This window comes from Oreochromis aureus, linkage group 14 (genome assembly GCF_013358895.1).
Source record: "Oreochromis aureus strain Israel breed Guangdong linkage group 14, ZZ_aureus, whole genome shotgun sequence".
In the NCBI taxonomy this organism is placed as follows: domain Eukaryota; kingdom Metazoa; phylum Chordata; class Actinopteri; order Cichliformes; family Cichlidae; genus Oreochromis; species Oreochromis aureus.
The window spans coordinates 5,987,901-6,008,625 of NC_052955.1; the positions used below are offsets into that span (position 1 = coordinate 5,987,901).

The window sequence follows — 20,725 nt, forward strand, 5'->3', positions numbered from 1 at the left end:
TGTTCTGTTTTTCTTTCTATCAGCAGCTGCTTCTTCCACCGAAGCTCTCTGTCACTCTGCAGCTGTCGGCTAACAAGAGTTCAGATCTGCTTCCAGCTTTCAGTCACCCACTCAGCCAGTCAGGCTAGCATTTTTGGCTCTGTTTGTCTTCTCCCTTTCTCGATCTATCTTTATGTCATCTCCTTTCACACTTTTTTTGTTTTCCCTCTTTGACCCAGTCTTTTGTTCCGACATTTTTCCTCCTTTCCTCCCACAGACACCCTTCGGATATCTCAAATTCTCACGCTGCTCCCCTCTTTTTTCTGTGCCAGCCAGTCCTATGGGGTCAAACAGTAAATGCCAACAGCAAATGCCACAACAGCCGCGGCCTCGACAAGAAGAAGGAGAAGAGGACATTTTATCCAAAACCAGAATAGTCGACACAATCGGACCGCACTACACGGGGCGCCAAGTCATCTTTCAGAGGCACATGTGTATAAGTGTGTGTTTGTAAATGAGATCCATTCAGCAGGTCAAAGTGAGTTTGTCTACAATGGTTTGGACAAGCGTTTGCACAATGACAGCCACGCTTTTAAAATGCTGTGAGGATCTACCAAGAGGTCTCATCTTACTAAGGACAACATTGCATTTGTGTGTATTTATGTATGGCTGTGTAGTGTAGTGTGTTTGGTTACTCATCCCTGACAAACTATCTTCCACGTTACATTTATGAGTATTTTTCTTAGATTTTTTTCAGTTTTAAAGACAGAAACTAAGATACACTGTTCAACTTTTGTTTGATTTATACACCACATGTAATCCTACCAATTATCTGGACTTGAGACCAGCAGTGATACTACACTAGCTTGTGATCGCACCTGTAAGCCACGAGGTAGAACACGAAACCTTTTGCTTGTTAGACAAATGTTTTTACGCTTACATTATAGAAACACATGCATGTTTTAGATAACAGTGTGTGTCCTCTTCATTTTTATTATAGAGTTATAGGATAGCAACATAGACATACCCGATATCCCTGACGGGTTAATGTGTAAAATGTGCAAAATTTCAATAGCGTAGGAGTTATCGTGTTTGCCTAACACACAAAAGATCCCCAGTTTGCAGCCAGGAGGAAACACAACCCCCAACATTGTGCCGTGGGGATCACAAGCTAGTGTAATCCCACTGCTGCTGCCAATCCTGGATAAATGGGAGATTTGTGTCAGGAAGGGTGTCTGGTGAAAAAGGACTGTGCCAAACCAGAAGTTTTATTAACCTCACAGAAAAATCGTAATTAGCCGAACAAGAAAATTCAAATTACCAGAACTAAATCGTAGCACAGACAAAAGCAAAAGTTGAGAAAATTGAAACAGCCAATGCAACCAAGTTGCTCACATGTTATGAGTTTTCTCAACTTTTTCTTTATTTACAGTGAGTATCCGGCATGGCCGAAAAGGCTATTTTAGTGAGGGTGTTCTCCTTCTATGTGTGAGAACATGTCTTTTATCTGTGCATTGTCAAATGCTGCCCAAGTCCATTTAGTTGCCTCTCTAACACGGTATAAATAGCCTAAAGAGCAACAGGGGGATTCGCCTTCTATTAGAAGTGTCTAAATATCAACAGCTATTAGCCTGCCTGTCTCCCTTTGGCTGCTCATATCATCCAAAATAGCATTACCCAGCTGTCGGTCAGCCTCCGGCTCAGGCTCATGATGCACAAGCGGCAAATTCGACATATACACTAACTGTATACGGAGGGGAAGAAGGACACTTCAGTTAAATAAATAATTCAGATTGGAAACTGGAAGCAGCTAACCTTGGTCAGTCCAATAGTAACAAAACCGCCTACAATCTGTGCAAAAACTGAAGTGGAGAAATTATAATTTGCCATTTCTCACCCAATAACTTCCCTGGAGCCTGCAATGGTTGCCTGGCCACGGAAACCTGAGTTTGGTGTGGAAAAACTTAACAGGCTGTAAGACCATCTGTCAGTTTCCTGAACTGCTGCACCGACTACAAGCCGAGTCTTATCGGCCAGCGTCAGTGGCTCGCTCACTTATGCTCTCCTAACTGAATGGGATGCTTAGGAAGGAGATAGGTACCGTGACCCACGGGTGGCGCATACTTTCGGACATATAATATGCCTTTCCAGCACTACATATGTTAAAATGATGAAATTAACTTTTCAGACGCAGGGAAACAAAACACCAGATGTGCTAATGTGCTTCAGCATCGTTATCTGCATGCAGCAGCTTTTAAAACGCAGCAGCCTTTTTGAACAATTTGCCCGTTTGAGTTCAACTCTGCTGGGTATGTGTGGGCTCGAGAATTCTCTGTATGAGTGTGTGTGTACCCAGAATTGATTAATTATGCATAAAACTCTCTTTATAACGGCACCTCAGAATTGTGCACTCTGCGAAAACACCATCTCTGAGGGCTTTGTTGTGTGTCTGTGTGTATAAAAGTCTGATAACTGTAATTATTCAAAACTATAAAGGCGTAGCGCTGCTTCCCCTCCCCAGCCCCCAAATTCTGCTCATGACAGAGGATGAGAAATCGCAAACAGCGAGGGAAAATGTACGCAACTCTAATGCAACACCCAGACTGAGAGCAGAAGAAGAAGAAAAATAGAAAGTTCTGGCACAAAAATACTTTTTCACTCTGCAGCACACATAATACACTTCGATTAGTTTTTTTAAATGTGTGGTTGCTTTAACAGCCTTTTAAGTATAGTTTACACTTTTTAGTGTCTACTGCATTGTGTGTGTGTGTGTGTGTGTGTGTGTGTGTGTGTGTGTGTGTGAGTGCCAACAGGCATGGCTGAATGCACTGTCTGACAAGCCTGAAGAGTCAATAGATGGAAACAATGCCAGACTTGACTAATCAATGAGACCAATCATGAAGAGAGAATGATGATAATCACTTAAACAGATTGGGATCATAATCAATGTGGCCACCCTAATTGTCCTCCATTACACAGCTGGTATTGGCACTCACATTTAGTTGTGCGATCGGCAGCGGACGGAGTCTGTGCGAAGCACTGAACTCAGAGTTTCTGGGCAAACAACAACTTAGTGAAATGGTGACACTTGTGCTGCTTCTGACTATTGAGTGCTGTTCCAGACAATATAGTGTGGGGCGATAACAGCAGTGTATGTGCTAAAACCACAGTCCTGCTTTTAATGCATTAACCTAATAATCAGCCGCGATGTGTTTGATGAAGACTGATGCATTGTGATCAAAAGTTATATTAGAAATGTCTTCTCATATCTGGATTTCGGTGGATGGACAGTTTCTTCTTACCGTCTCAAATAAAGTTAAAGCCTTTGATGCATCTCTGTACCACCGAATGCAATATTCCTACCACTACCAAAGTCCAGGGGTTTAAAATCTGTATGGACAGAAGCACTGAGCTACCTATGCATTACACCTAGAGAAGCTGCTTGGTCATGGAAACCCATGCCACGAAGCTCCTGGCGCACAGTTTTTGTGCTGATGTTAATGCCAGTGGAGATTTGGAGCTCTGCAGTTACTGATTCAGCAGAGCGCTGGTGACGTTTCTGCACTTGATCAATCCACTCTGTAACGTTAAGTGGTTTACTACTTTGTGGCCGACTTGCTGTGGCTCATATATGCTTCCACTTTGCAATAACACCACTTACAATTAATCGCAGAATATTTAGGTGGGAAGGAATTTCACACTGATTTCACATTGATTGCTGCAAGGTGGCATCATATGAAAATGCCATGTGCAAATTCAGTGAGCTCATTAGGATGACCCATTCTTTCACACATGTTTATAAAGGTAGCATGCATAGCTAGGTGCTTGGTTTTATATACCTGTGTCAAACTGGAAACATCTAGATTTAAAGATTGCACCCGGTACTTTTTTTCTTTTGCCAACTAATATTCTGAAAATATAACAACACACACAGTGAGAGCTAAGAACCCGAAATTACTCAGTAAGATTAGCTATAAGTCATGTTCACACTGTATGTATATGTGTGTGTGTGTGTGTGTGTGTGTGTGTGTGTGTGTGTGTGTGTGTGAGAGAGAGAGAGAGAGTGATCTGGACACTCGCTCACACTTCCTCCCTTAGCGGGAAGTCATTTCCTGTTGGGATGATTATTTAGGGATTTGGCATAGTCAGCGTGTGTGTGTGTGTGTGTGCGCGCGTGGTGGGCAGGCCTGCAGTTCATGTCACGTGTTCGTGTTCATGTCCCATAAACTGCAGCCTGTTATATGTTTGCATATTGCAACGAATCTCATCTAATTCACTCTCTTTTTGATCCTTCCACCTTTTTATAAATATTTCCTTCTAATCTTACCTTCTCTGCTCCCTCGCTCTCTCTCTTCCTCCCTTGTGTGCGTACATATCTGTATTGCCATCATTGTTTTCCCTCATGTTGTGCCTCATTCAACTTTACTCAGGCAGAAAATCATAGCCCATACACAGAAACACACACAGTTCGGCATTCCAGAGAAAACCAAGGAAACCACTTTGTCTCCTCCCTACCTTACACACCCAGCCGCCTCACACAAACACAACTAATAAACAGTTATTTAAAAGAAGAATTCATGAACATTAGTATTTTATTGGCTTTCCTTGCATCCTATAATGAGACTGACCTGTTTGACTCGGTCCGGGTTGACGGTGGTCTGCGGCTGCAGGATGCTCACCGGCTCTGTCTTCTGGGTGCTCTGAGGCATCTCCCTCACCTTCTCAGCGATGAAGTCATGGACACCATTCAGTGCCTCCACAGTCCCCTGGATCAGACACACACGCTCTGTTGTGCCTACACAAACACACACAAACACACACACAGATGGGTCAGTGTGTGAGCTTAAACTGGTGGCTAGTAGTATCGTGATTATCATTTCAAGCAAAGAAAGATAAATAATAATCATCACTCGTCACGATATGAAACCATTCAGTTGAGTACTTTTAATCTCTTGAGTACTTTTATGAATCAGCGTGTTGTGCAAGCCTGTAAAGCAGGGTGGCAGCAGCACACCACAGCTGAGCGCTACTGCAAAAAACATGCAGAAGAAGACGGCAATCCTTATAATTTAGTCAGCAGTTAGTTCTATCAATGTGACGCTTTTTTTCAAAAATGTGATTCCTATATTTACAAGATCTTTTTGAAATTATGACTGACTGTATCCCAGCTTTCTTCTCAGCATTTCAAAAAGGTTTCTGCAGCTTGGTGGGAAAGCACAGAGAGCAGGTAGAGGTTTGATGTAACACAGCTCTCTCAGTTTAACTTGAACGTTCAGAATTTTCTGTTTTCATCTTTTTTTCTTTATGCTGCTGAATGGAAATAAAACCAGCCATGGCACATGCTTCTATTCAAAAAATAACAACTGTGAGATAAGAAAAGATAGCAGGAAACTGTAATGATCCCCACTGGGAAATAACACTGCAGCAGCGGGAAACAGCAACAAAGAGAGAGGGGGTGAAAACACAGAACTATCAAGAAATAGAACAAAAGATCGAAGTAGAGAAAAATGAACTTTGTGTAGGTGCTGTTTAAAAAAACAACAACAGAAAACCTAATTACAAACTTGTAATTACACAAATAACAAATGAAAGTATTGATTTAATACATCGTGCGTTTGTATAATTGCCAGGGAGAGAGAAAGCTGTTCGGAGTCAAAGCTGATTAGCCGCAGTGTCCACGAAAGCTAGTAAAACATGATATTCTTCACCTCACAGAAAACATCAGGGTTCATATTTCCTCTCTCCTTCTTCTGAACATATCGGCATCACTCAGTTTATGTCTGTTTCCAGGATTTCGTCCAATCAGGAAATTAATCCCCAGGGCACAAGAAAAAAATCAAACATGCTGTAATAATTTCCAAGCTTCTGCTTCAACGTGTACACCACATGTGTGTGTGTGCATTAAAACTGTGCATCGGCTCCAAATAAGCTGGACAAAGTACATCACGCAAAGCTGTGGATGCACGGGGGATTCGCCCTCCACTACTTCAGCAGGAGAAGAAAATCAAAATGCAATCAGTTTGCTACCTCGTGTGAAAGTTTTAGCTTCAGTTTAATGACGTTTGCATCTGCTAAAGATTAACTGCAGAATTTGTAATAATATACAAAAAACCCACTTAGATGGCTTTTGACAGAATCACAAAGCACATCAGTTCTGGATTAATGTCATGGACATTATTACCGTAATGCAATTTTAAAGTGTAAATTAAATTGAAAAGCCTGTACTGAATTACCTCTTCACTATATTGTTTCTTAGATGTAATAAAAGAGGAGTCAATGCGTACGATTATGATGATTAATAAGACTGGACAAAAAACACTAATTCTATATGACTTTTTCTTCTGTTTTGTAATGAAATCTGATAATATAATGCAAGCAAAAACTTTTATTAAACTGGAACTCAAGCTCCATGGGGCACAAGATGACCTCATAGCAATGTGCTGGAGGAGCAGAACAATGAAAAGCAGATAAGTTTCTGCCTAATGAAAATGCATACAATTGCTATAATACATGCTGTATGCAGAGAGAAGGGCAGACAGACACAGAGGAGAATCTAGGCCAATGCAAAGCCTCTCAGACCGGCTGTATTTTAACAACGCACTGAAACTAAATCTCTTTCTTTCTATCATTTACTATCACTCTCTCCTCTCTTTTCTACTTTTTTTGTCCTCACACACACACTTCCTTCCTCACTCTCTTCCTCCATCCCTCATCAACTCATTTTATCTCCCTTTCTTTATCCCCATTTCTTCACCCTCTCTCATCTCTCTCTTTCCCCCTCCCCCCTTGAGTCCAGTACTTAGTAGGATCTGCTCTTATCTCGGCCCAGCAGCGTGTCATTTAGCTCTTCTTGTCCCTTGCCTCTCCCTGCATTGTTGGACCGTCTCGGTTTGGCCCAGCTCGGCCCTGTGTGGCAACACTGGAGAGGAGGGATTGTGGGTTTTAAACTGCTATATTTGTAGAAGGGTGTTGGGAACTGATGACATATTGCGGAAACCGAAGCGTCTTTAGCCAAGAGAGACTGTTTCAGTGCTTTTAGGATTTTGTTTGTAAAATTCTGCACAAGGAAACATTTTTAAAGGGTGAATATGTTAATTAGTGGACAGCCCTCAGATGAAGAGCTGCACATGCAGGATGAAGAGGTTGTGACAACTGACACTAAAAATAAAACACGCAGCACATTACGCATTTGCAGAATTTGGCTACCTGGCCATGCCGAACCTTTGCAATGCCTGTTAGCGATACAGCGGTATTACTTCCCATTCCTATTTTTACAGTTTGGTGACAGCAGTGACAAACAGCCTCTGATGACAGCAGCTGAACGCTTCAGTTTGAGCGTGACGACAGGCCAACAAATCTCGCAAGCTAAACATTGGCAGTTCTCAGTCGTAGCCACGCGCTACCATTGTGTTGGTGAATATTTCTTTCTGCTTTTTAGTGAGTATCAGTGAGCGGAGAGACATGACCATCGGAGTGTGTGTCTGTGTGTGTCTGTGTGTGTACGTGTGTGACGATACTGAGGAAACTGGGCCTCGTCTCTCCCTGACAGCTGGTGCCCTCTGGGTAATCTGGACCCGTCCAATCAGAAGCAAGGATTAGCAGGCCATTGTCTTGGCATGAGTGTGCGAGTGTGGGTTTGTCTTTATGTGTAGATTGTAAATATGGGTCCATGCATGTGTGTGTGTGTGTGTGTCAAGCTCAGTGTTACTGGAGGCCAAGGTATGTCATCTGCTTCGCTGTAGCAGAAAAGGCCATTCTGTCACTGGAGATCATATTGAAGCTGCCGTACAGCTGTGCTGCACCAACAAAGACCTGCTTAGTCCCATTACAAACATATTCACACAGAGATCAGTGAATATGCATTTAATACAAAACACATTGTGCTTTTCATTGCAGGCCAAGCGGATCCCAAAGCACTGCTATAATTTCTTGCACACCTTTTTTCCCAGCCTGGAATCAAGAAATAGTCCCTGAGTTATTTTTGTGTTAGCAAAATAAACTGAGGTTTTGAGTCCACTGTCAGAGGCCATAAGAAGATTTTGTAACCTTCACTAAAGCTGGTGCTATGCTGAATTCACACAATCAAGTGTGGACTAACAGCACTCTAATCACCATCCTTACCCTAACATTTTCTGGAAATAACACTCACATTGATTTTTTCCCCTCATTTTCTGGAATATTGGATTTTAAGAAAAGGATATAGTGTGGATCTAATCACCATCCTTACCCTAACATTTTTTTGACTCATTTTTGAGACTTTGAGGGAATTGAGCTGTGAGGCAAACAGGAAGTAGGCTCATATTGCAGCAACTGTTTCATGTATTGACATTAAACTTGGTGTTAAACCGCATAATTTGAAGCAATGGCGTTCATTATCACTGTGACACATTACCACTCATGTAAAGTTATTAAATGTATGCATCCAACAGATATGGAAAAATCAGAGCATCCATTTGGAGTTGTGTTATTTGAACAGTTTTTAGTCTTCTTTCTCTTTGGTCTTCAGCTCCTGAGATAAATTTATGTCTTTGTCTTCTGGTTGTTCCACATTCTTCTCCCAGCCAGTCAATAAATTAGACTGTCAGCAGGTAGTTTGTCTGATGAAAGACTGAGGAGAAACCAAAAGCCGTTCCCACACGCTGCTGCAGCCCTGAACCACTCTAGACATCACCAGGCAGACGCGCATGAAGAAAGCGTACGTCCGACTCGATCAGATCAGAAATTAACCTGCCCGCTCCCTGCTACAAAGTCTGTATGCTATCCGATTAAGCGCGTGTGAGAATCAGCAGGTAATTGTCTGGTGAATTCACAGCAAGGGAACAGGCATCCCGCGTCCTGGCTCCTGCATGCGCTATTCGGGCAGCTCCCTCGCCTAAACCAAATTGAGTATCTCCAATAGTGACAGTGTGTGTGAAGTGAACTGACTCTCGCCTGCTGTGTGCTACATATGAACAAAGAACAAACATAAGAAGAGAAAAGATGATAGAAAGATGATATCCTGACCTGATTTCTCCCAACATTATCCAAAGTTCATGTGCAAACTTTGTGTTTTAATCTAAACTTATAGAGCTTTAAACTTTAAACTGTACACATAGATTTTACCATCTTATCTGGAAGTTGTTATCTCACACAGCAGGAAGACTGAAGTTGAAAAAGATAAAAATATATATTTAAAAAAAATGAATTTAGCTGCTAAATGAAGAGAAACACGAAAAGGCTGCTCATTATGTTCATGTTTTAAGGGGCAGTTTGTGTTTTAATTATCATGCTCATTCTCGTGTCTCAATGTCTTATTTCCCTGCAGGAAAAACGCAGACAGTGAGCAACATACAAATGCCAAAACAGCGCCAACATAATAGAATTTATGCATCCCTCAGAGAGCGAGCTCTGTTGGCAGTCAGTTCCACGCTGGTGCAAAAACATCACTATGTGTTTGTGTGTGTGTGTCTTTGTATATGACTTGAGCATTTCCCCTTGTAAAATGAACCTCATCATTTGACATTTTAACGGCTGGAAGCTTTTTCCAGACTTGACATGCTGCAGCTGCTGAAGTAATATCTGTTCAATGTTGTTAAACCTTCTGTGTTTACATAATGTTTTAAGGGCATTTCTTAGACACAGAACACAGGGCAGGAAGAAACACAATAAAGTCCTTATTTATAGCATTGCTATTCATGAGTGTGGACATAGTGAAGTTGTGCTTTCTTACTACGGTTTAAAAACTGCAGGTGTTTCATACAGTGTTGTCAGGCCTTGTTGGTAAAGTTTTTCACATTGCTGCACGGATAATTGAAACAAGAACAGTAAAAAGAAAAACCAGTTACACTTGCAGCAACAACAGCTAGGCAGCACCACTGAAATGCATTTCATAATGAGATAATGTCCCCAAGTTTTGGAAAATGTGAGTGCAAAGATGACAAAAATCAAACATTTATGATTTATGAACAGAGCACAAATAAATAGACTGGCGCAAACCACAAAGGAGCAAGCGTTACAGCCTACGAAACACATCAGAGACACAAAGAACTAAGCTCCAAAGTTTCAGGTCAGGAGGTTGGTCAGTTCCTAACATGAAACACATGCAACAGTGCCAGCAACAGCTGAATGATGCCCCCGAGTTCGAAATAGCAATGGAATCTATCCACTCGTGCTGCTGTGGGGCATTTCTATTAACTAACTGGCAACTGTTTTTCTGGATGCAATTTACTGCACAGGTTGCAGCTACTAGTCTGGTGTCGCACAAACCGGCAGCCATAAAACACAAAATCCCAACAAGGTTCGTCCCCCGGAGCATTTACTTCTGAAAGAGGGTGACGGTGATTGGAAATGAAAAGTAAGAGGCTGTGAAATTCATAAGAGACGTGAACTTCACGTCGCAATTTCCACAGTGACCAAGTGACCCAACAGCATTTCGTTCAACACCAGAACACTCATCATCATCATCATCATCATGATCCAGGCTGTGGACTCTGGCAGTTGTTTTTATTAAAGTCTAACTAACATGACTCACTCCTTCCTCCACTGCTCTCCTCCTCCACCTCCTCCTCCTCCTCTCCCTGATGACCAGAGCGGCACCGTAGGAAGCAGACTGAAAGCACAGAGAGCTGCTTCTCCTCTGATTTCTGACTCACAGCAACATATGTATGCTCAGTATGGTGATGCATACTAAACTGTAAGATGACTGACACAAGAATGTCCCTCTGTGCTAAAAAAAGAGAACAATAACAGCCACATTAACGCGACAGAGATCACAGAAACTCTATCCTGCAGTGGGAGGGGACACGCATGTCCTCTGCTACTGGAATACTGAAAACAGAAGAAGGAAGACACTTAACGTTTGCTTTGTTTACAGTGAGAATACTTTGAACGAGGGTAATGAATATGAGATGAGGATAACTGTGCAGTAAGTATTGTGGGCTTGCACTGAGTACACTGATGTATTTGCAGTGCGTCCACTTTAGATGTCTCTCTGTCTGTTAACTGAAACAGAGCAGTCAACCTACAACCGGCAGCCATGATTCATTCTGTCCAGTCTTGTCCAGCTGGGGGTGGAGACTCGGTCACTTTGGGGCTACTGTAGCTGAAGGCACGTTGCACGGTGACTGAAATGTCACACTTGTTCCTGTGGCTTTAAAAGTCAAAGATGTTGAAAATGTGCAACCTCGGTAATGTCTTCTGTGGCTCTGGATTAGTGTTTTGAGCTTGTAGAGTCTTCACATTATAACGAGAAAGATGACATTATCCTCTCTCGGATCCTATTTACTTGCATTCTCAGAAATGAGCTAATTTGATTTTAACGATGTAGCGAAGGCTGGGGTAGTTTAGCTATTTTTATTGTTTTGTAAAATGCCTCCTGCAAACTTCCAAATGTACAAAAACCGTAAAAATCTGGAGGGCCAGACAATTCATTTGCTCATTTTGGTGAATTTTTATATACAAATGTGTGGCTTTGTCTGCAACATTTTAATGTGGAGATGGTTTTATATAAACCAAAGTGCTAAAGTCAGGCACCCACTGGCAATTTAAACTATAATGGAACATAATGCAAGTCTTTCAAGCAATCTGCATTACGTTTGAATAATTGTTTCTCTAGTAGATCGATTTTTGTAATTTAACATTCCTCCTGCGTTGGCATGAAAACCGACATCCTTTCCTCTTTGTTTGGTAAAGTAAGCTCTTTAAATAAGCAGCTGTTCACATCATCAATAAATATGTTTAGTTTCTAACACTGGTCTTCAATAGTTCATTTATTTTTCAATTTGTAACTGTTGACTGTATCAGTTCATTTCATTTTCAGCAAATAACAGAAGTAGGCATTATCTTAAGTTAGCCAACTTGTAAACAAGTACAAGTCTGCTGAGCAGGACCCATGCCCTGCATTTCCCTCAAAATCTAGGTCTATACAATTTAACTATAATTCTGTTCTGAATCTCTAATGAATAAAACAACAAATTAATAAATGATAAATGATAAGCAAAGCCTTAGTAAATCCGTATGAACTCAGTCAGTCCTCAGTGGATAAAATGTCCTGATCTAGTGAAGCAAATGTTAAATTAAGGCAGAGATTGGATTTAGGTTTGACAAGATGAAGCTGCAAACTGTGCCTCTCAGGAATGCTTTCTGTTAATAAATGTACAGATCATAATGTGAAAATTCTCCTTAAAAAGTGAGACAGCTGCCATGACCTGAAAAAACGTATTTCTTCTTGGTTTATTAATGTTGTTTTCCAGCTCTAGCAACCACTAAAGGCGTAAACAGTCTGGTTTCCACCACAGCTCGGCTGAAAACCGGCAGCAAGTGCGGTGAACGTGCGAAACAACTTGTCAAATATATTCTGGTAATTTCCTGCAAAGTGACCCATTTGGAAAAAAAAAATCCCCCGAGAGCTCTCTAGATCCCCAAAGTTCCCTGTTTGGAGAAAGTTTTCAAACTTTGAAAAAAAAAAAAAATTGAGAAACATCAGAAAGGAATAACAGACAAGATGTGACAGAAACGCCAGAGGTCCTGTGTTCACAGGTACACGATGTTCATCGCCTGCTGTGCCAAGATGTACAGCTTCTTTACTTCCAGCACCCCTCTGATGGAAAAAACATCAGTGGCAGAGAGAACGACAAATGATAGAAAGAGATACAGAGGTTCACACGACTTCTGTCACATCTGAAAAACATCAAGCGAAGAGGAGGGAGACGGAAAGGCAGAGAAATGGACAGAAACGCAGAGAGGGGGAGGCAGATCAGCACAGAGTCACGATGCCGATGTCAAAATGGAGTGACAACAGAGAAAGAGGGGGACAAACAGAGACGAGGAGAGAGACAGACAGCCTGGGATGCAGAGAGGGAAACCTTTGCGAGACCTGTCATAACAAAGTAATGTCAGAAAAACAGAGACTAGGAGAGACCAAAGGAGCCGGAGATTCTGCAAGATGTGCAGAGAAATGTTGGCTTTTGCTTTGAGCGTGACCTACATACGATTTATAATTTACCTGAACATCTATTTACGTGGACTCATTAAGTTTGAATTATCAGTTGATTAATAAATAAACAAATATCTCTTGTGGTTACTTATTTGCCTTTTCTCTCCTTTTGTCTTTTCTTTTTTTGTTGCTGATTTCTTTCATTCCTCTACAAAGACAAATTCACGCCACAAGCTAAAACTGAGAGGGAGACAGTTAGAGAGACACAGACAGGCACGAAATGACCAAAAGCAGGTATAAAGAGACAAAAACTGAGGCGAAGATGGAAAAACTAGATCCAAGAAGAAGGCCGCAGTCTGAGCGGGAGAGAGAAAGCGAGTATCCATCTCTTAATATAAATAACCTCTCAGGCTTCATTGGAGCCGATTGAAAGCACAGTGAGATGTGGCGCTGGTTTAATGTAAGCTCATTAAACGGATCTCCTTAGGCTGCGGATAAGCTCAGGTTAACTGGCTACCTTTGATCAGATCTGCTGGATTAGCCGTCTGTTAGGGGTGCAGTTTAACACCTTGTTGTTTTAGGGGTTTAAAGAGTATATAAATCAGCTTAGGAAACTACAGTAGCCAATATAGAACGACAGATGGAGAAGAATTTGATGGGAAAAAGAATAAAGTCAAAGACATGAAGGTCACTGACGGCAAATGTATAATTGAAGTTTGGTGCAGGAGGTGGTATCTGACCTCCAACTGGCCTCATGGATTCAATCTTTCATCGAAGCTACTCTGACATTACAAGTGAATGTCTGACGAAGTCTCATGCAAATGCGGTTATTAAAATTCTTTAGCACACCTTATTATGTGCCTGCTATTATTAAACCGATATCAGTCCATTATTAAAATCCAAAGATTCTAAGCAGCAGAAGTTTGGTGAGATACATTTCAACTCTGTGAGCTTTGTTAACGTTTCAGCGCTCAGTGTTCATGTTTAGTCGTGCATATTGCCACATGTGTTTTAAATGTATTGCTTTAAACTTTTGAACTTTGCAAACATAAACCTGAAGAGGCAGCTACTGGATTTTTCAGTAATTTACAACATTTTTCAGTTTTAATTAGTACAAAATCGGCATTTCTTTTAGCAATACAATTAAACTCCTTATCTTTATGATTTATTCAACATTTTTCCCATTGATCTGTTTCTTAATAGTCAGTGTTTCCAGTGCTATAAAGCATTAGAGTAACAGAGTAGCCTTCTTAAAGTTGCCTGACAAGCTTGTTAACTGACTCTCATAGTTTTTCTTAAAATTGATGAACTGATAATTTATGTACGTATGTCTAATTTCCTCCTGTCCCACAGTAAGACCAGCACTTTGAAGGGATAAAAGGGCTGACGCTGACCAGTAGGCCTCTGTCACAACAGATGGATGGATTCATTGACTGAAACCTTAATAAGCCAATAGAAACAACTGCACTGATCTCCATATTGAGTTACAAAAGGTTTATGGGCCAAACAGCTGTTCCAGCTGTGGGGGCAAAAGCAGAGGCGTGGGACGAGGAGGTAGAGGTAGAAGACTAGAAACTGTTGCAAAATGTTGCATAACTCCTCAAAGTTTTGTTCGAGTTGGTCTTCACTGTTTGACTGATCCTGCTCTGTCACCTAGGCAACTAACAGTATCACCCCGCTGACCGTGCACACACAGAAACGCACACTGTTGTGCACATACGCCAAACACACACTCTTTTATGCAGCTGGGCAGCTGCTGGTGATGTCATGAGTTGTTATTCCAAAAAAAGAGTGTGTGTGTGTGTGTGTGTGTGTGTGTGTGTGTGTGTGTGTGTGTGTGTGTGTGTGTGTGTGAGAGAGAGAGAGAGAGAGAGAGAGAGAGAGCATGACTGCATGTGCTGATGTAATCAGGGGCAGTAAGGAAACTTGGACCTGTTCTCTGCTGCAGCCAACCAAGTCTTCATTAAAATGAAGACAGGACAGAAAGACAAGAAGAAGAGAGAGAAGAAAATGGAAGGAAGGAAGGAAGAAATTATGTAAAGAAGGAAAAAAGGAAAGAAGAGCTGACATATGGAATAAGAAAAGACAAGGAGAAGAAACTGTAAACCAAAGAGAAGGAAAAAGTCGCAGAAAGAAATCAAAAGAAAGCAAAGATGAAAGGAAACCAGAAAAACTAAAAGTTTTAGAGAAACATTAAAGGACAGACAAAAATGAAAAGTGTGTCCCAGCACTGTAGCTTATGTGGATGAAAATGTGATGGTTGCTTTGTAACAAGCTGGCACAGAATCATCTGGTCTCCCCGAGTGCCCACGGGGCTGTAACACACACTCTCCCACCGGCCCCCGCGTTATTTACACCAGACAAAATCATGGTCAATTAGGAAAAACATATTAAATCCTGGAGTTACCGTGGACAACTAGCCTGGGGGCGAAGCTTCACTGGTCTTTATTGAGTTTTACTGGCTTTAAAACAGCAAAACAGGAAAAACTAAAGTTTTCATCAGGCTGAGGTGTGAATAGTCTCGACATAAAATGTTCTCTTTCCAGATTACGACGTCCACTCGAACTGAATGCTAGTTTTTGATAATAAAATCCTTTTGTTCTCAGGCGTGCTCGCTGTTAATACTACCAATCAGCACTAACAAGCACCCAGCAGAACAAAGCACGACTAGAGGTACCACCTTAAGTACAATATCCCAAAACACACAATAAGAGCAATCCAACAAGAATCTAAAGAGGTATTGTACAAAATGATTTGGAAACGAGAAAGACAGGATCATAAAAAACTATAAAAGCAACAAATGCTGCAGAGGAGAGAATGCAAGCAAATGAATCCATAAAAGGCCAACTTACACAATGTTCTCAGTTTTATAAGTAGTTACTCAAATTATTGCACCTAATAATTATTCAGCATTACTATTTTTTTCATAATAAACTCTGGATTGTGCAGCTCTTTTGTTTGTTGGAGGACGTACTCATAGAGTTGTGCCGATCCTTTCATCCATGTTCTTTGCTTTTAAAGCAGCACAAGGTACCATAAAAACATGGTTTCCTGTCATCCTCTCTCCCCCCCTCTCCCTCACTGTTTCTGCTCACTCATTCTCCCCCATCTCCTTCCTCCTCTTCGTCCCCCATCACCTCCACCCTTCCCCCATCTTTTATCTGTCTAGAGGTCCGGCAGTGACAGAGCACTCGGCGAGAAGACTAAGGCAACTCTTTCTAAAGAGTAACAAAAGAAGCTGGAAGAAAAGGCAGGAATTCCTCTGCTCTGATGTAAGGCTTTTCACTTGGAGAGACCTGCTGCTCTCCGTCCAATCTCCACCTCCGTGTCCTTCACGCCTCCAGTCCACAAAGTCCCTTTCCCAGTTATCTGCTGACTTCACGAACACTTCTTCCATCCATATTTTCAAGCAGCACGGCTCAGAGCTCTTTGGAAACATGGCTTTTGAAGTATTTCTAAAAATCTGTGATAAATGGGCAGCAGTACATTACTAACAGTAAGATAAATGAGGTTGCCACTGCTTGTTAAAAAATCCTTTAATAATAGAAAACCTTCAAAAGTTGTGATAACAGGAGCAGCCAGATGTTCGCTGCAGCAGGAATTTGAACTGTTGTGACCTTTATTTTTGCAGGAAACACTGTCACATTACTCCAGCCTTTCTGTGCATATGCAGGCACCGTTTACAATATAACTATAGGTTTAGCTTTATTACAGGTAAAAATATGTTTTGCAGATTTTCAAATGGTCAATACTTACATTAACTAGATTAGTCTGTACATTTCTCAAGTTTCTTTTACTTATATTTACTTCTCTTTCATTTCTTTACTGTATTCTTATTACTCTCTTTTAAACCACAAAGTTTACACTGTTCTTGAATGAACCTTCATTAGCTCAAACCAAGGCTTTTATTTTGAAGGCGTCCTCCTCTCAGATGTGTCTGATATACTTCTGGCCTGTGAACCTTCCTCTTTATTTATTCTCAAGTTGATCAAATTCTAGCTCCTAAATTCTAAAACATATGAATCATTGATGCTGTGCAGGATTCTTTTTTTCCCCAGCTCATTAAATCAAAGAGGGAACGTTCAGTTTGTTCTCACAAAAACAGTAACAGCTTTTCCTCACAGTTTGTCTTCAGCATCCACCCTCTCTACCTCTCCTCCCATTTCCAGTCATCCTGCCCTTCTTTCCTCTCTCCCTCTCTTCTCTTGTCTTCCTTTCTTTGGCAGCGGTATCGGTGTTGCCCAAGTGACCCAGCAAAGGCCAAGCAAACAGCTGAAAACATGCCATGACTGCCTCCCTTCCCAAATTTTTCTCTCTTTTCTTTTTCCTCCTTTTGACCCACTTTGCTTTTCTTTAGCCTTCGGCTATTCGGCCTTTCCTTTTCTCTCCTCCTTTTCATTGCTGCCTCTTTCTATTCCCACTTTTGCTCCTCTCTCTCTGTCTCTCCATCACTTTGTTGTACCTGCTGTCACATTCATCTGAGAGCTGCCAGCGTGCTCTGAGCAACAAGTAGAAAACAGAGAGGAAAACACTGTTCGAATTACACTGTGGTCTTCCAGGGAGGAGAGGTCTCTCTTCATGTACCAGTGCATGGGGTGGGCTTAGCAAACATACAAAGTACAAACAGCAAATGTGTCCTTTTATTAAAATTTCTGAGGCAAGCTTATTCCATCATCTTTCACTTGTCTGACACAGAAGAGGAGAGACAGGGTCTCTTTGAGTTGTCACCAAATATTACAAGGAAAAATAAATAAGATGACCTTGAGATTTAGGCCAGTTTCTTGTTTTGTTCCATAAAGTGTTTTGGAACCACTTTCACAGGAAAAAAATCAATCTCTGTGCCACGGTGTTTCCTTCACACATCCTTCAGCCTATTACAAAAACATGTACTGTATCTGAAATAATGGGGAAACCTGCTTGACTACATGATAACACAGAAAAGCAGGGAGGATCTCAGGTTTCATTAATGACAGAAATGAGTAGACAGAGACTATGAACTCAATTGGATCAGCAGGAGGTGCAATCGTGTAGTTAACACTACATGGACCAGTTGATGAAAATCACAGATCTCAGTGATTACACCCAGGTGAACAGGTCTGAAAAGTGAAGCCAGTGTGCAAGTGCATTGGCACAGAAATGTAATTCTTATGGCCAGCAGAGGGCGACTCCTCTGGCTGCAGAAAGAGGGCTATGGGAAAACGACTCTTGGTTTCCTTGATCTCTTACCTCGGGACTTCATTTTGCAGGTTAAGGTCACCATTAGAGTCGAAAAGTAGCACACGAGGACTGTTTCTCGGTCAGATCAGCTCCTTGCTTGTCACATCTGGATACATTAATCCAAGATTTTGATGGTCAAAACTTCCAGGCAGGACTTCACGAACTAACGTGTGATTTCAGAAAATGAACACCTAAGCCATCACCATTATTACAACGTTGTCACTTGGTAATTTAAAGTGACATTTTCGCAGCAGGGACATGTCAGCATGAAAGTCCAGCGGCTGTTCACTGACATAAAGACGATACTGAAGAAAGATTTTAAAAACTTGATCTGAGGACACAAAAATAACATGGACTGAGGTTGTAAAGTGGGGAGAAAAGGTAGTAAGGCATGCCCGCTAAGGTCCATGTGACTCAGGAAAATTCCTTTGTTGTTCGGAGGAGATGTAAGAAAATAAAATTGGATCACGTGGCTGTTTTCTGGCTGTATGATCGGTGATTTGCCTCCAACGGGTGAATGTAGAAATTCTATTAATGTCTTTCGATGAGCAGGTGAAACTAAATATCAAACAGGATACAGTTCACACAGGAAGTGATGGCACTGGCATCGATGCAAGCAGCGGGACAGCTGTAGAAATGTGTTCCACTGGGTCTTCCCCATAGACCAAACACACTCACATATTCTTGTCCCTTGTCGTTAAATAGTGACATTGCAGGAACCCTTCCACACACTTACACACTTGTGGAAAGAACGCAGATACACACACACACTATATACAGTTAGCTCAGCTATCCAGCTCTCTAGAAAGTCACACCTCTCACTATGTAACCACAGACAACTATATATACACACCTAATCACTCGCATACTCATCTGTCTTTCACACACACACAGCTCGTTTGTGTCCTCGGAGGGCCTGCGCGGTAACTGGACCTCGTGTGAATTCTTGGTCCACCCAAACGAGTTCAACACTGTTCTGATTTTACTCACACCTCACACACATGCACACGCACACACACAGAGATGCAGACGCATAAGCTGAAATGCAGACATCTTTCTCAAACACACACACTGAGCGACAGTCATTATAATGAAGTGTCATAAAGAGAGAGCGAGAGGAGATTTTCCTTTCTCTCATTCTGACCCTTTCGCTCTGAGTCGGTGCGTTTTCTTTCTCTTGTCCTCTTTTTCTTTTATTCTTTGAGTCTGCTTTGTTCCTCTGTGTTGACCACATCAGGGGCTTAAACTGTTTGGGGTTTTTTACCACATTTGCACCACAGATCCATTTTTGACATGTGAAAACACGTCACTCACTTTGCTGATGATCTTATCTGATCTGCTGTAGCTAAACAACTTAGCAAATCAAGATGCTGAGAATGGAACAGTAGACATAAATGCAAAGTTCACGAGTTCCGAAAGATTTTTGATTTTTGATGACAATTCTCAGTAAAAAGAATAAATGAATTAAAAAAAAAAGCAATCAACCTGCAATCAAGCTGATGCCTTGCTCATCAGCATGGATTTGTGTCAGCGTGAGTAGAGATGAAATCATTGCTCACCAGTTAACACACTGACCCTATGCACAGCTTGTTGTTCATGTTTGCCCCTTTTTCTGGCATCACATTCATGATCTCTCTCTGCCTCTCTTTCCTCTCAAACACACACAGAGTTACACAGATGCACACTTCGCCTCCCTTTCTCCAACTTGTTGAGTGTTATCGCCACTGTTGGTATCTGGTGTCACACAACTGCCTTGATAGAGCCACACCTGTCTCCCTTCCCAAAACACACACCCACGCCATCCTTCCACTCTTTTACCCACGAGGTCTTGGGACACAAGGCAGCAAAGTTAACTAAACAGTCGTCTGTAGCCTCTGCTCAAGCGTGCACGTGCGTGTAAGGTGTGGCTGTTTGTTGTGTGTATGTGCACGTATCTGTGCACAGTGCATGTGTGTTTTCTCAGTGTTTGGAGCCACACGGCGTGCTCATTTTTTACTGTCATTATTTTGAGTGTGCGTGTGCATCTATCTGTGATGTGGACAGTGTCAGCTGGCCTAAGCCTCCTTGTCCCCACCCTCTTATAGCCTCAAATCCCCCCAAATCCATCTCTACTCCCCATGTGACTACAACTGCCCCGTTACCCCGTCAGCTGCCCCAACTCTGCTGTCAGCCTCTTTTTCTCTCTCTCTCTCTCTCTCACACACACACACACACACACACACACACACACACACACACACACACACACACACACACACATTAAAAACACTATCTCTCTCTCTCTGAGACCTCTCGCACACTAGGAGGATGATTTACAGATTCAACTATAGATCCTGAAAGCATTCCTCAGAGGCAAAATGAAACATGTTGGCAACGTTCTTAGTGCATACTGTACTAATTTCAAAAGTACTTTGAGCATTACCTTAAAAAAAACCTGGAAGATCTTAAAGTCGCAGATTAAAAACAGAAGTAGACTGGGAACTGTGACCCCATATCACCCCTTATCTACTATACACTGCACTATATTTACTGTCCCTTTTACTTGAGTGTCCCAGTCCCTGGAGGGTAAACTTGTCCAGCATAATGTGGTCAGAAAAGCTCTTACTGGATGGAAAA

General features: G+C 41.7%; 1 protein-coding gene across 2 annotated transcripts in view; it reads right to left on the reverse strand.

The window, feature by feature from the left end:
* nova2 (NOVA alternative splicing regulator 2) overlaps window positions 1-20,725 on the reverse strand; it is an 85,499-nt gene that overhangs the window by 23,623 nt on the left and 41,151 nt on the right. For both annotated transcript variants that reach the window (XM_031739976.2, XM_031739974.2), the window contains one exon: window positions 4,608-4,774. In XM_031739976.2, coding sequence (XP_031595836.1) covers window positions 4,608-4,774 — 167 coding nt within the window. The remainder of the gene's footprint in view (window positions 1-4,607; window positions 4,775-20,725) is intronic.